Here is a 16641-nt window from a genome sequence, read left to right on the forward strand (position 1 = left end):
CTTATATTATAAAGCTGAGGAAATAAAGGGGGAAAAAAATGATATAGCTAACTTTCCACAGTCTGAACAGTCCCTTGCTGCTCATGAGGTCCTATTGCTACCAGTGCATGACCCAGACTACAGCACACTAAACTGTTCCTGAGCAAACACCATTAGAGTTCCGTAATTCTGATGCAGTTCTTCTGCTACAGCACAGAGAGATATGGGCTAGGAAGAGTAGGAGATACAATGAAAAAAAATAAAATAATAAAAGAAAAACAACGGGGGGGGGGAAAAAAAAAAAAGAAGAGCAGAGATGTTCCCTGGAGATCTGGGGACAGCATACTGAAGTTATTGGAAGGACTCCCACTGACTTTTGGGTCAGTCCCCCGATGCAGCATGGAGATTCTGCAGTCCTTTGAACTCAATATTATTTCAGTGAATCCCTTAATGTTTTGTTGTGTTAAATGTATTATGATAATATTACATTTGAAAGAGTCACTTGTAATTCAAAACTATACAGCTTAGGCACAGTTAAAAAAATTGTATGTATTCAGTAACATATTCGGTGCTGTGCAGCATTCTATAGAGTGCACTTAACTGTTTTGTGTATTATTCTTAACATGCATTCACAGTAGACAGCAAAGCAGCAGTTATGGGGTATGCTATGAATGCATATTAACAGCAGTACACATTTGCATATCATGGATCCGTAATACAAAATGTGTAGTAAAATCCTTATGAAAAGTTATTATGCATGCACAGTAGAGGCTTTTTAAACCTTGATATCTCAGCTATTTTGTTTCTCCACTATTTATTTGAAAATATTAAAAAGGTCAAATGATGGATTAAGAATCTGCAAAAATGTAATGTTACTACTACAGAGGGAATCCTTCAACACAAATTAATTAATTTATTTTGGTTTTAGTAGCAGTGTAAGAGCCATTCAAAATGCATTTTACAATAACATTTGAATACTTTAAAAAAAAACACATCTACTTCAGCAATAAAAAAGGAGGGTGAAAATATTTTTATGAAAGTGCATTTTGGAGGCCGAGTGGTATAAGTGGAAATTTTGACTGTCCTTCCCTTAACACCAAGTCACTACAATGTCAACCTTTGCTTCAATTTCTCATATGCATTGGAAGAGGTTTTGGTTCCTCAGGATTTTGCATATTTAGATTATCGTGCATTGTATAGTACTCTGAAAATGCAAAATCCTTGAAAAGGTTGACAACCCCTAGGACCTGTCACAATATAAATCTTAATACACAAATTCCTATTGAGAATAATGGGATTCTACCCTCCTCTGTTACACAGATTGTAATACCTGGGATAAAATGAAATGAGTGTTATGAATAGCACAGGTCTTGCTCCTTTCAAACAGTTGCCACAAGTTTTAACATCTTCACACTTCCAATAAATTTGCCTCAAAAAAAAAAATTAAAAAAAGAGGCCTGAGCTCCATAAAAAAATAATAACCGATATTTCTTACTTCTGTAAAAAAATTCAAAGTTTGGGGTGTTTGGGTTTTTTTATTTTTTAATGAAAGGCTCTAAAATCATTGATCACATACACATAAATGTACATAACTCACTCTCGGCACACACGCACACATCATTCTGCTCTTGCTTTAATTTTTTTGTTCCCCTCTCTAATAAAAAAATGCCCAAACAGATTTAAATGAAAATTTGTGAAAACAAAATAATTGGTTCACGGCTAGGAACATTAATGCCAAGCTTGGGCCCAATTTGAATTAAAGCAGATGAGTTATAAACCCTTCAAAAACAGGATTTATAATGGAAACACTGACACAAACCCATAACAATAGCAGCTCTGCCAGGGCTTATTTTAATACTAAAAGCATACTAAATCGCTCACTTTTTAAAATAGAGATTACTTAGTCACTAAAATGCAGTGATACGTGATAATAATGAAAGTAAACTTTAAAAAATATTTCTAAGATGACACATCGTTCCCCCTGTAACTATCTTGATATCACTTATATGTGACATGCCACTCCTTAAATAAAAAAAAAAAAAAAAAACACAACAAACCACAAACCCCAAACACACCAAGGTGGAGTTTGCCATAAGCTCCATGGCAAGGCTGAGCCGAGAGGCTTTGTCAGCTTCATTTAACAGTTTCTTGCCTGTGAAAAGAGACAAAAGGGTTAAGGGAGGAAGAGCAGGGAGTACAGAAGAGGCAGCTAACAGAAACAAGGGCATGAAGAAAGGAGCACCCAGGGAGGCAAATTCAAGAGTAGTGGGGAAGATTTTAGGAAGAAAAACTGTGCTTCCAAAGGAAATAACTCAGTTTTTAAAGATATTTCAGGGAAGCACTGGCAAAAAGGCCAGGCAGGTGGAGAAAATCTGGCAGAGGGCAAAGCCCTCTGAACACATTGAGTTATGCCTGCGAGCATGTCGCCCCGCCAGGAGCAGGTGCACCCCAGTTGCATCTCACCAGGGCAGAATGAGGATGAGCAAGTCCCTCCACGCTCTTCCGAAAAAAGGTATCGCTTTTTAAAGCTTCATGTTGTTAAGTCCAGTTTCCCACAAATGCCTCTTTTTCTTTTGGGAATGTCAAAAAACCCACCAAGGGATGCAAGGGGAGGATTTCTTAGAGCCAGCAGGAGGTTTACTCCTGTTATCCTGCAGTCTAGGACAACACACTGTATTCAAAACAGCCCACACCCTCAAAATCACTCCTAGCAGCATCACACAAAAAGTTCTTTTTGTGACCACGCTGTGTGTTATAGCACAAGCATTACCTCCCCATTCCTGCCTTCCTTTCCTTGCCTTTTTTTTTTTTTTTTTTCCCCCGGGTACCAGGTGCACTGTAAGGACTCCGATTAATACAAGACAGCACTTTTCGTATAAACAATACCGTATTAACAACCACAGGGCAGCCGTACCTGTAGGCAGGGATAGCACCAAATGTTGGCATGTCTATCTGTGCAGCTAGACTGCTAAAAAGAAGCAGCTCCAGTGGAAATGCACCTACTGTATGTGAAATGCTGGTGCAGATATTTTTTCTTTTCTTTTTTTTTTTCTTTTTTTTTTTTTTCTATCAGCCTAACCTTCTGTGTTGATACATGAATGCTGGTACCCACTTAGAGGGATGCCAGATGATCAGTGCAGAATGAAGGTCCCAGGAGAAAGGCTCACGTGGTTTTCTCTGCCCCGTGACGTCACTAGCAGATGGCATGGGTACCAGCTCTGGCAGTTGGCATCAATGTCACTTTTTAGAGATCAATGAGATAGTGCAGATATACACAGATCTAGACTCCAGGAGACGATGCGACATTCAGACTGAAAAGATTTGGAAGGCAAAAAATGAAAACTGATTGTTGAATGAAATAAAAAGCTAAGGTAATACAAATAAAGATATATTTCAGTTGGTGCTGGGTGTGCATGCAAGTGTTTAAAGATACAGTATCATTGTCTTGTATTTTATGTATGCTATTTACTGTCTAATAACTCCTCCTAAAATTTTATTATTATTATGCAATGCATACTTTCATTGGTGTTATGTAATATTGCAAGTGTGTAGACAATACTGATAGAGTTAGTCTTTGACTGGATTTTTTGTTTAGTTTTGTTCTATTAAAAAAAACTCCCTTCGCTGATTCTGTTCGTCTCTTTGAGGATCGTGGGGTCCAAGCTTTTGCTGCTCCCAAACTGATAACAAAAGAAAAAATAATTGGGAAAAGGAAATTATTTTCCCATTCTAGGCTAGATTCTGAGCACATGTGCAGGATTGCAGTCAGAATCTCCAGACCGCTCCTGTCAGCTATGAGCTGGAGGGAGACGTCTGAGCCTCGCAGAACACAAACACTGCTACAGCGTGCAGGGAATTTTTCCACCTCCCCCCACCACAATTGATGGAGGAGAAAAAAAAAAGAGGAAAGAAAAAGAAAAAAGGAAATAAGTTGATTGTAATTAAACAGTTAATATCAATTAGAAATTTTCTAAGAAAAAAAAAAGTGGGGGATTTTCTTTCCTAACTCTGATCTGAAAACACTTAAGGTTAGATAATTCTGATTTTTGTCTTAATATGAAATAAGTAATACGTGATTTTCATACAAATCATTAGAAATAAAATTCTTCATTTTTAACTGTTACCACCTGAGTGATTGGGGGGATGGTCTTCCATTATTTTTTTTTCTTATCCACTTTAACTTGCTAGAGTTTAATATCTTGATTCGTGGGGGAAGAAATGTGGAAGAGGGAAAAAAAACTTTGAAATATAAGTCAAAAAGTGATTTTAAATTATTTTACCATCAGTTAATAGAGATATGGCACTTTTCAATTTTAAGACTGCTCTCGCTCTCCTCATTTTTTCACCCAGGGGAATTTGGATTAATGAAAATTCTGTATTGCTTTATCACGTTTTGCATTTCTTTGAATTCCACAGTGGCGAGGGTTCGAAGGGCTTGTTTAAAAATAAGATAAATGAGCATGAAGCTAATTGTATGTTTTAAATATTGATCCATTCTGTACTTATCTGTGAGAAACGGGGCTTTTTAGTTGCAAGATCCTGAATGTTTCAAATGATTTGAAAATTCTGGACAGCTTTTATTTTTTTAAAAAATGAGCATTTGCAACTGACATTTTATGCAAAAAAAATATAGATTGTGCATTTATATATACACACACTTAGAGAGAGCGTACATGCAGACACACAAAAAGTGCATGAGTGTGTAAGTCAGCAAACTTTAAAAATGGAAATATTTAAATATTGTGCTGGCATTCTTTCAGGTAACTTAAGATTATAGAACCATGTTAACACTACCGTTTGATGAGTCTGTTGTAATGCCAGAATCCCAGATGTGCAGAAAGTTTTCCAGAGAAAGTGATGACCAAAAGCAAATGAAGAACCCCGAAAGCTTTTCGAAGCAGATCGTGCTCCGAGGAAAGAATATTAAAAGATCTCCCGGAGAGGACACAGAAAAAGAGGAGGAGGAGGAAGAGAGAGAAGAAGAGGATGAGAATGGCTTGCCTAGGCGAAGGGGCCTTCGGAAAAAAAAGACAAGCAAGATAAGGATGGAAAGGATCAAATTCAGGCGGCAAGAAGCCAACGCTAGAGAGAGGAACCGGATGCATGGCCTTAATGATGCCCTGGACAATTTAAGGAAAGTGGTCCCTTGTTATTCTAAAACACAAAAACTGTCCAAAATAGAAACCTTAAGACTAGCTAAGAACTACATTTGGGCTCTTTCTGAAATCCTGCGAATTGGCAAGAGACCCGACCTGCTCACCTTCGTCCAAAACTTGTGCAAGGGTCTGTCCCAGCCAACTACAAACTTGGTGGCGGGATGCCTGCAGCTGAATGCCAGAAGTTTCCTGATGGGCCAGGCAGGGGAAGGTGCCCATCACACTCGCTCACCCTACTCCACCTTCTACCCCCCCTACCACAGCCCTGAGCTTGGCACCCCCCCTGGGCATGGGACTCTCGACAACTCCAAGTCCATGAAACCCTACAATTATTGCAGCGCTTATGAGTCCTTCTATGAAAGCACTTCCCCCGAGTGTGCCAGTCCACAGTTTGAAGGTCCCTTAAGTCCTCCCCCAATTAACTATAATGGGATATTTTCCCTGAAGCAAGAAGAAAGCTTGGACTACGGCAAAAATTACAATTACGGCATGCATTACTGTGCAGTGCCACCCAGGGGTCCCCTTGGGCAGAGCTCTATGTTCAGGTTGCCTACAGAGAGCCACTTCCCTTACGACTTACATCTGCGCAGCCAGTCTCTCACCATGCAAGATGAATTAAATGCAGTTTTTCATAATTAATGAGGAAAATGAAAATAAACAGTGGTCATTCACCTCCCCATCTAATTAAGAGCAAGCAGATGCTTGGGCACTGCATAATTGGCACAACTCTATTTAACGTGTTTACTAGTTCCTAAAGTGTGTTTCAACTATTGTGGGGATTTTCTATGTATTAATAAACCCTTTTTCTGATAAGTATTTTCCTTTCATTTTTTTTTGTCTGTAAACACTGTGATATTCTTTTTCCTCCCAGAGGTTTTTTCTGCCCTTCTTATTTTTTCTTTTTATCTCCCTATTTGCTTGATTTGTTGAGCAGTGTGTCTGAACAATATCGCTGAAATAAAAGCGTACACACTGTAAAGTCAATGTCTATTTTGATTGTACAGTAATTATACAAATGCATGTTATTGAAATCAGATTAATGAAAATGATGTATTTATAATTGGTAGAAAATATATATTATGTATTTGAGGAGAACTGGATTAAAAATATTCAAAACTTTAAAGAAATTATCTCAGAACTGAGATGGGTTTGCAATATGCAGAGGTGAGAGTGCAGCAATATTGAAAGCTATGCAAAAAAAAAAAAGCAAACAAAAAACTAGAACAGTTTTTTCGGTTGTTGTTTTTAGGTAAGCTAAGGAAAAACAGTGACTGTCACTGAGATTATTCAGCTTGACCTTTAGAGTGTTGCTGGCAGGGGCCACATGCTAATATTTTAGATGTTGTCGAAATTTTGCCTCAGTTATTTTAATCATATATAATCAGCACTTTTTTTTTGTATTATTCTGACTTCAAGATGTAAAGGTCTGTTATAACGATGTATAACTGTGGTTTCTCACTACGTACTTTATCTGCAATTAAACATAGATGTTTCCACTTTTAAAATACATCTATTAGCTGTGATACTGTGTTTTGCCTGATACTTATTATTTCACAGTATACAGCTGCCTTTGGTCTTGCCTACACAGCTTTCTTTCCCTCACCCCCATAGTGCTTGGGCCTGGGGATGGAAATCATGAATTATCAGGGTGAATCTCTTGCTATTTTCAGAAGGATGTATTAGCAATGCAGCAAAAGCAGACCCAAAATATCACTGAAACAGCTGTGTACTAGATGGAACACAGGTTAGAGGAAGAAGATAACTTTATAGTTCAACAAAACACTGAATTTCACATGGGAAAGGGCCCTGAGCGAACATGCAGTCTACTAACTGCCCGTCCAGTTCTGGCTCGTGGAGGGGTGTAGGAGTACGGAAAGTAAAAACTGCAGAGAGGAGTCACTGAACATTGCTAAACTTAGTCTTGGCTAATAAATAGCACCAGTAAATTACAGATGTGTCTGCAATCCACATTAGTTCAGCAGCTACACCTTGCACCTTAACAAGAGGTGAGGTCGGCTGAGTTTTGGTTGTTCTCTAACCACTCAGAGCTATCTCCACAAGCTGCATGAGTGACAAAGCGAATGAACAGTTAAGCTAAAGCCAACAAGCTTTAAACCTGTGAGTGAGAAAGACCTCTTGATTTTGAGGGATAAATCTACCTAACAAGCATTTATCTAAAGTACCAAAATGCTGTGTGGTAAACGAGCAGGGAATCATTTAAAAAAAAATATATGATAACTGCAAATTCCATTTGCAAGTTAGATACCCCTGGCTGAATCACAGTCTGGGTCACAGTTTATTAATGCATCAACCTCAGACTGTCACTTAAATCTGGAACTTAATGAAGAGGGGATGGGTCAATTTTTCCTAATAATTTGCCTGATTTCACAAGCAAGGCTTGTTGTAAACAGTTTGCCTCATCAAACATTACATTTCGTTTAGGACAATGGCAGCCTGATGTTCATCTCTTCTGAATAACACCAGACCATCACAACTGATGGGGCAGTGTAATAAGTCCCAAAGTTCGGATCAAGGTCTAAATGCTCCCTAAGTTTGAAGAGGAAGTGGGGCAGACATGAGGTTTTGTTTGACCAACATCCTCTCTAGACACCAATATCAGGTCTAAAATAGAGCCTTTTGAAGCAGAGTCTTCAATCATGGTTCAGGGAGTTTGGCTTAAGATTATCACACCTTTCATCAGGGTCACGAACTGTGAAAGGGAGAAGCAACAGTTTTCTGCCTTGGTTAAAAGGTGGTGGCGATGACTGTCAGCTCAAAAGCATCTTTAAGTGTTTTGCACCAAATATTTGATTTGGGGAAAGAGAAGAGGGTAAAATAGATTGCTTTTACTGTTATTCAGGATTAGCTGATATTCAGCTAAGCATGGAAAGGTGACGGGAGAGAGAAGAAGGGAGAAGAAGCCAGTCAAGAAGACAGCATGCACACCTAGGCACAGATTTGCACACAGACACAGATATATACATTACAAGGAGCTGTTGGCAAGTGGACCCAGAAACAAGGCATCCTCTGAAGTAGGGTGAGAAGCCCTCCTGTTAAGTACTTGTAGTACTTTTCTACCCATGTTTTGCAAGAGGAGCCTCCTCTGGGAGGCTGAAAGTTAGCCGAGCACCTCAAAGTAGCATCACTGCACTGGGGAAGGGTGCATTTGCATAAGTTGAGAGTGAAGCGTGGAAGCAGCTGTAAAGTCTTGCACCAAGGGAAGGAAATGCCTGCTACAATACATTCAGCAGGCACCTGAGGGGTGTTAAGACTTCAGGGTCTGCAATCTGGGGGTCTCCAGCTCTGTGGTCCTATGTTAACTCAATAACTCATGGGCCAGTTCCAGTTTCCCCTTCTGGCAGCAGAAGCAAAAGGAAAGGGGAGAGAAAAAAAAAAAAAAAAAAAAAAAAAAAAAAGAAAAAAATCCCTGCCAGTTCAGATCTTTCTCACTCACTCCATGACAGATGGGGAGGCAATTCACAGCCAGATTCCCCCTCTGGTAGCTCAAGGCAGGCACCACACTTGCTCAAGGCATTGCAAATTGGAAAGTCAGTCCAGAATAAATAATGGAGCAAGTCATAGAGAAATATTGAGACAGCACAAAAAAACTCGACATCCCCTGTCTAGAAGGGTATGGATTATTTAGAGATATGGAGGTAGAGGATTCCCTTGAGTGCAGGCTCTCTCACATACCTTCTCTTTCATGCACATGACAAACATTTTTGTGGTCCTTCACTGGCTAGTCACGGAACACAAGGTGCTCCCAACTCTGACATGATTTATAAAAGCCTTTGAAGTCACCTTATTTTAGAGAATGAATTCAAGCATTGAGAAAGTTCTGGTGCTTTAAACTCACAGGAATGAAAGTCAGTGGGTTTCTTTACCCAGTCTCTGCTTTATAAGGTTTACCTCCTTTCAACCCCATTCGTACAGCAAAACAAAGCTGCTCATTTCTGCCTGCTTTGTTCTCTTCGCTACTGTCTTCACTTCCTTGAGGACAGAAATATGTAAAATAGCAACTGCTCCAGAAAAAATTAGGTGAGAAGTTTCTATTCTCCCCTGTCCTCTAGCACAAGAGCAATAAAGCCTTCTGTCAATTTTAGAGGTGGGAACCCCAAAGCTGGCAGAAGAAAACCTATTTCATATGTGGTTTTGTTACAGAGTGAAACTCTGCCATTTATTGTTTCCCAGAGTAACATTTTAGTGAGATTTTTAAAAGCGCTGTATATTTTTATGGTATCAGAAATACACTAATTATTCAAGAATGCTTGTACTGTTTCAGATTAAACATCTATCTAACCTAATACCCTGTTTCCTACATGAGGGCATTAAAAAAAAATAAAATAAAAAATCTAAATATGTCAGAACAAAGTGAGAGGCAAAAAAAATTGTTTTACTAATAAAAATGCTGGAAAAGAAACTAAACGTTGTGTTCCAGGATTTCAGCCAGTCCTGTTGAAGACACAGATGCATCTGAATTGGAAAAAGGGGTGGGAGTCGTGACAGAGTACTGCAGGGTTTGCACCCTGTCCTCTGCAATACTGGGCTCACCAGTAACCACCAAGTAGGGTGGACTGGGTAGTGGCTAGGCTGTACCTCTGAATTCTGTCTCAAAATAACCACCTCATTGGTAGCAAAACGTAAAACCAGCAGCTCTAGCCTCAGAGTCCTACAAGACCCAGTGCACAAGGAGATAGGAAGGGGTAACCACTGCCTTGCCAGAGCTCAGAGGAGATCTCAAAGCTCCTCTGTGTTACAGTAGGAATATGTTAATTTTTGGACACATCCCTGCTGCCACCCCTTTGGGACAGTCTGCAATCTTTCACTTCATAGCTATCTGCACAAAGATTTTTAAAACGTGTGGTGATTGCACAGGCACAAACATTATGGCAGATTTTTTCTATATTAGCAATTCCCTCTCCCATTTTTACCCCTACTTTACTCTTCTCTTCTCCCCTTTGCCTGTAGGGCTCTCAAATGGCAGCAAATTAAGTGAAATGCCATCAATAAAGATGAATGAAATCCCAGGGAAACACATGGCAGAATCTTCCCTTTCAAAAGCAAATACTACTTGCCTAAATTAAAAAGTAGCTTCATGGTTTTGTTTTTCAGATTGTGACTCTAGCTTAACTCAAGCCTCTGGTTGTATTTTATTGTCCATATTCAAGGTTAAAGCTGGTTTAGTCCTGATACCAAAATCCTGTGGGTTTTGATGTACAAGTAGCAAAAATGGTACTTCTTGGGGCTGAAATGTCCTGAAAGCAGCTTCCTTTATAAAATTCCAGCCATTTACAAATTAAAAGCCAAAACAAGCAAACAAAAAAACCAAACAAAACCCACTCCCCTCAATAATCTGGCTATGGGTCTGACCCAGAGCTGAACCATGGCAGCAGGTTGTGATTTTGCTCTGGAGAGACACAGATCAGCGTGGCGAACAGCTGGCACTGTGCCACTGCAGAATCTCAAGGGCAGACCTGTCGTGTCTCACTGATACAAATCTAACTACCATACACAGGGCTGCCATGCAGAATCGCACTCCCAAGTCCTCTCTGCTGCACAATCAGACCTGAGCGAGTCATGTCACAAACAAACTTGTACGCTATGCCAAGAGGATGGCCTAATTTTCTACAGAGCCTTCCCTCTTACCCCAGAGGATGTGCAAGAAGGAGCTAGGAAAAGCAAAAGGGAAGCCAAATTCGCAGGAAAAAGACCGGGGGGGGGAAGTTTCTTTTCTCTTTTCTTTTTTCTTTTTTTTTTTTTTAATGCCTGCAGTGTGGAATTCCTGTGATTGGCAACTGGCTTTGAATTGGCATCACCCACAAAGGTTGTTAGGGTTGTAGAGAGGTTTCCTCCTCCTTCTCCCCAAAAACATTGTTTTCTCTTGGCCGGTTTCCTTTGTCACTATCTCCTTAGACTTCCACATTTATCCCTGTTAACTGTGCTACTTGCACTAACTAATTCTAGGGCACCATGTATATACAAACACACCAGATCTAGCTGTAGCTGAAATTCTGGACTATTTCAAGAGGTTAAAAAAATAATGAAGTTTGAAGAGAAAAGCAACCTTCATGATTTATCTTTTTTGTTGGATATTCAGTATAACCTCATTCCTATCCCAGCCTAGTGAACATTGTACTTTCTTACATTCTGGAGGCTTTTTTTGAGTTTCTGTAGAGCATTGCTAAGCAGGTGGGGGAGTTAATTTTTTTCCCTCTCTTTTGGATTGGAGTTAATATGTGAAATAGTATTTTTCAAACTGATGATATTTCCTGATCTAGATGTATACCCACATCTAAAAGGTTATAAATTCTTAAGTGCTTGGACATTAAGTTTGCAAATGAAAATGAATTTGAGATCCTTGTATAGATAGAGAATCTAGGCTAAAGCAGAAATTCTAACGTAAATGTTGTACTCTTGAAAGCAGGAATGTGAGGGATTGAGTCTGCTCTCATTCCATAGGAGTTCAGCAGATACCAGATTGGATTTTTAATCACATGGGAAGCTACACGTAGTCTTATTCACTACGTTATTTATTTACAGCCACATGAGCAGATGCATAATGCTTAGATGCAACTGAAATTACATTTCTTTTGGGCAGACAGCTCGCAAACAAAGAAACTACGATGGGATCTTCCTCAGAATACAGGGGGAAGCTCATATGAATATTAGCCAATATTTGCCCTGCATTAAGGTAAGGGCACGCGGGAAAGAAAAGCACTGTCCAGGCACTGAAAACAGCAGGAGCAGGACTCTTGTTAATTTTAAAAATTAAGCAATTGAGATTTCATTCCCAAATTCTGAGGGAGTGTCTGTCAGCCACAATGCAAAGCCCTTTCCCTCTGGATTTACTAGGAGAGCTCTTCTTGTGCTTGACATTTTTTTTTTTTATAATGGGAACTACTTCAGAGAAGTAAATATATTCCACAGAATAGATATAATAATAATTTGGGTCAACTTCACACCCATCGGCACATACACAGAGTCACACCTATACATACTGAGAAGCAGAATTTGCAGAGCCCATCAGAAAGTGAGGAAATAATTTGACTGAATGTGTACAGTTATACTAATTTTAATGCCAAAATGGCACAAAATTTAGGAGCATTATAGAGAGAGAGTAAAGAGCCTGTATGTATGTCTGGTTCCCAGGTACTTAGCTACACAGACTTTCAGCCCACAGATTCAAACTAGTCATAACTATCATATTCCCTCCATTCACAAGCTTTGTATATTCTTACTCATTCTAAACACTTGGGGTTTTTTCCTTATACAATCAAATAATACAAAAGTAGCTAGAAGGATAACCCTATCCCTGTGCCTCATCTCATGCTTTCTTTTCATGAGAAGTTTAAGATAATTAAACTGAGAAATCAGAATGACAGATATTGCAACTACAGAAACACAGCCCCAACGTAACAAGTGATGCAGGATGTGAATAAATGCCACCAGAAGTACAACCAGGGATGTCCTAGCAGATAGAATAATTCAGGGGAGGATGCGCTGTAGCACCCAGTGGAGACAATAATAAGGAAGTACTTGGCTTCTGCAGGAAAAAATGCTATTTTGTGGTCACAACAAATTCAGAGAATTACTTCCTCAGGAAGAGGCACGTTAAATGTGTGTGGGGTGCCAGTGTGCTCTGCCTGGACAGCAAGTGTGTCCCAGCTACAACTCAGTCTATCTTTATTTTGAAAGATGCAGTTGCTTTGCACAGCAGGTCATCTACCCCATAACAGTTACTTCAGCCTTCATGCTGGATTAACAGGCACTTCACAACAGCTGAGCCTGCAAAAGATGCCCTAGAGGAGATATGTTGCTGTACAATACATCCACATCTTACTCAATCACGGGTTCCCCATACCCTCAGGTACTCACACAGATGTCAGCACGTTCTGTAAGATGGTGACTCTGCCATGAGTAATGGCCTCTACCACAGGCACAGCCTTATGGAAAAGCTCTTCAGTGGTTCATTTAAGCTGTGCCTAGTGGCCTCCATGAGAGACTAACAGTACAAGCTGCCGGAGCATAATATCTCACTGCTACTGTGGTCGTATACCTTCTACTCTTTTTCCTGTCTGTGTGTTGGGATGTGCCCTCCTCTCAAATTCAGTACTGCTCCAGGCAAAAAAAAAAGCACTAGCGGTATCAGTATTAATATATTAAATACATTATTAATGGACCAAGGCATAAGAGAAGATATTTTACAGGGGACCACACACATTTCTAGTAACCCTAGGCTGCAAGCATACATTCACCGACATCCTTTGCCTTCTTATTGTCACCAACGAGAAGTTTGGGAAGCAACTCATCCTACAAAAAGGATAAGCTATCACCAAGGAAGGACCACACACAAGGAGGAATAACTTCAGTGCTCAGATATCCTAGATCAGTGTTCTACCTGTCCCTTCTCTCCTGTAGGCAGGCCAGTATGCGTGAAGTTAGCCAGAGAAAATAAAGTCTTTGCTTAGTTTACCTGTTCCAGCTATGATTAATCCTACCTCCTGCATCATGTACAGGTAATCTGGTCTCCAGGTCACTCATTTGCTATGTGACATTTTACTTTGAAATATCTAGAGAATTACTGAATAAACTCAATCTCAAATGATAATTTCACATTAGATTTTTTTTAAAGGAAAAAATTCTCAGATTTGTTCCTAAATGTATTTAAATCTTACCAGTGAACATGATGCTGGTTATTAAAAAGTAATTCTGGAGAAATTAGCTTGCAGCTACAAAATTAATATAATTCATTTATTACTTGCAGCCACAAATCAAAATGCTGTTAACGCTGCTGCATGCAATTTAATATGCACAGTAAGTTTCCATATGGCTTAAATTTTAGGTTCCCTGGTCACTACAGAGGCTCATTTGCAGAACGGTCTGTAGGCACGTGAAGTCAGATTCCTGCTGGCAGAAAAGCTATTCTAGATGTTTCCTAAGTACGTAGAAGAGTACAAACAGGTCCAAAACCACTAACATCATTTGAAATTAGTGTATCCTAATAAGACTGAGGAACATCTACAGGCATTCATAGAACCACAGATATAACCAATGTTTATAAGAAAGCTATCCATGGTCAGACTGCTAATAGCAGTTCAGCCTCCTGACCATGACAGCACATTTTTTAAAAGCACTGAGAATCCAATACCTCTCTCGGAGCCAACAGGGCCAAAATATAAGATGATGTAACACCAACACTGACTACAAAGCTTGAGAACTACCAAAGAACCCAAATCTTGATGGTGGCATACAGTGTCTCTGTTAGTTAAGTACTGCTAAGTTTTTGCATAAGGTACACAGAGTTGTGCGTACGCTGTCATTAGTGTGAGTACATTAACTAGTTAAAGGCAATAAATTGCGCATACATTTCATTTTCTATAGGGTTGTAGCACAACCTTGTCATGCCTGAACAAGTGACACTGCTTGTTCAAAGATACCTTCTAGCACTAACATCACAGCCCAGCAACACCAGGTTCATCATTGCACAACAAAGCCAACCAAAGTGTGATTACTGTGGATTTATGCCTCTAGGTTCAAGTCTGACTGATCGATTGCCTGACTGAGAAAAACGACTATAAACTGCCCTTTCAAATAATAGCAGCCCATTCATGAGCACCAGCATCCCACACGACAGGTCTTTACTCTAGGCTGCAAGCCCATGTAAGTCACAGCAGTGCTCATTCTGTACCTCTTCCTCCTACTCCAAAAAAACCACCCAATTATTAAGTCTTTCTCATAACCAAAGCAAGATATTTCAAAGTGCTTTTGCTTTGCTGGAAGTTTTCTGACCAGCTTTGCTAGTAAAATTGTTAGAGATTTCTAGCACACTTTCTCTGTTGCTTCAAAAATACAACTGGCACCAGCTGTGACGTGGCAGTCAGCACCAGGTCAACAGTAAATAAGGCCAAAATCATAGGCACAGAATTATCTCTTTTTCATTAACAGCATTTGCAATTGAACCCTTGCCACTTGTCCGATAAGTCGGCATCTGGTTTAGTTCAGCACTGTTCAGCTGTGCCTGGGTTCCACTTATAGCTGGGAAACCACATCAAACACAGCCATATCCAAACTCACAATAAGAGGACACGAGGCCGAGGCAAAAGAGGAGATTTTCCAACATCCTAAAATCACAGTGCATCAAGGAACAGACTGAAAGCACTTAACAGAGACTTAAACACCACGCAGGACTAGGAGGTTAGTTTTGCTAAATATCCACTGGGCTGGTAAAAAAGAATGAGAAGATCAGGGGTATCTTAATGACTGTTATTTATCAGAGGCACTTTTGAGGCATCATTAGCAGTTGGTTGTTCAGAGCAGTTGATGCCACCCCAGCCCCTAGCCTGGAAAACACCTTTGCCAGGTATCTCCTGGGCAGCAAAGGCATCAGCACACCATCACATAATCACAAATGGGAAAAAACACCAGAGATCAAAGCACTAATGTTGCTGAAGCTCTGATTCCGAAGAGGTTCAGTGAAACAAGTCTCTGATCTAACCTCTTCTAGGATTTCAGGTTATTTTGACTAATTTCTAGCTAATGCTTTTGGGACAACCCCAGGCTAAATTGCTGTGAAAGAAGGGAGACAGATGGAGGGAAGAACAATAGAAGCAGACAGCCTATTATAACTTAAGTCCTACTCTTTCTAGCACTCCTGACATCAGTAAGTTCTGTCCACCAGAAGGGCATCACGATGGAAAGTGGATTCACAGAAATATTTCACTGCATTTACAAAATGATTTCCTGAGAGGGGAGGGAGCAGGGGAGCTGCCTTCTTTATTTTAGCACTGTCAACTCTTAGTACAGAGAGTCTCTGGTGTGTTATGTTCTCGTGAGCTGGCAGACCTGTTGGGAATATAATGAGGTCTGTGCATGCACCTCCTGGTGTGATGTTTAAAAACTCCATTTCTAACAACTTATTCCTCAGATGCTCTCCTGATTTTCTTGAGGCATAAGGACCAGTTGACTATGCAAATGAAAGAAGAGAATGTAGGAAATGAGTTAGACACAAAGGGAGTTGCTGGCAAATGCCATTGCTTCCTCGGGGCATAATGGTAAGAGACAGCTGCTACTGCCAGCCCAGAAGCGGTAGCTGAGGGGGTTAGCACAGCTCTGTTGAAAATCTTTAGTGTGATGAATAACTAAGCAGAGGCTGCTTATGCTTTTGAGGCAGGACCCCCAAACCAAGATCTTCAATTCTTGCTCTGCTGTTCCACATTATCATCCACTGTTAATGCACGCAGGAGTAATATCAGATGATTTTTGTAGCAATTTGCGAGTTTATTGTCTGAAAGTCCTTTGTAACAGGAGGAGCAAGACATGAAACTGACTGTGAGTACGTGAGAAGCATTGTCCTTTGCAACTTCTAAAATTGTTATTGTAAGAATACAATGACCGTTTTGCAGCAAGATGTTAATTTTCTGAATCAAATATTTTGAAATATGCACCACTTCCGTGGCTTTAGAATAAATCATTCCACAAATATTTCATTGCTGTACATGATACTATG

General features: G+C 39.9%; 2 protein-coding genes across 3 annotated transcripts in view; one reads left to right on the forward strand and one right to left on the reverse strand.

Annotated features, from left to right (window-relative positions):
• The window catches only part of ITPRID1 (ITPR interacting domain containing 1), a 155252-nt gene that overhangs the window by 119898 nt on the left and 18713 nt on the right, over positions 1 to 16641 (reverse strand). The gene's annotated exons all lie outside the window — the stretch shown is intronic.
• NEUROD6 (neuronal differentiation 6) lies at positions 3078 to 6654 on the forward strand. Its single transcript, XM_009568491.2, has 2 exons — positions 3078 to 3350; positions 4740 to 6654. The coding sequence occupies exon 2, from the start codon at positions 4761 to 4763 to the stop codon at positions 5772 to 5774; it is 1014 nt and encodes a 337-aa protein (XP_009566786.1). The 5' UTR covers positions 3078 to 3350; positions 4740 to 4760; the 3' UTR covers positions 5775 to 6654.

This window comes from Cuculus canorus, chromosome 2, assembly GCF_017976375.1.
Source record: "Cuculus canorus isolate bCucCan1 chromosome 2, bCucCan1.pri, whole genome shotgun sequence".
Classification (NCBI taxonomy): domain Eukaryota; kingdom Metazoa; phylum Chordata; class Aves; order Cuculiformes; family Cuculidae; genus Cuculus; species Cuculus canorus.

Excerpts from the sequence above, each read along its gene's own strand:
- NEUROD6 (XM_009568491.2), top strand. The coding sequence starts at position 4,761 with ATGTTAACACTACCGTTTGATGAGTCTGTTGTAATGCCAGAATCCCAG.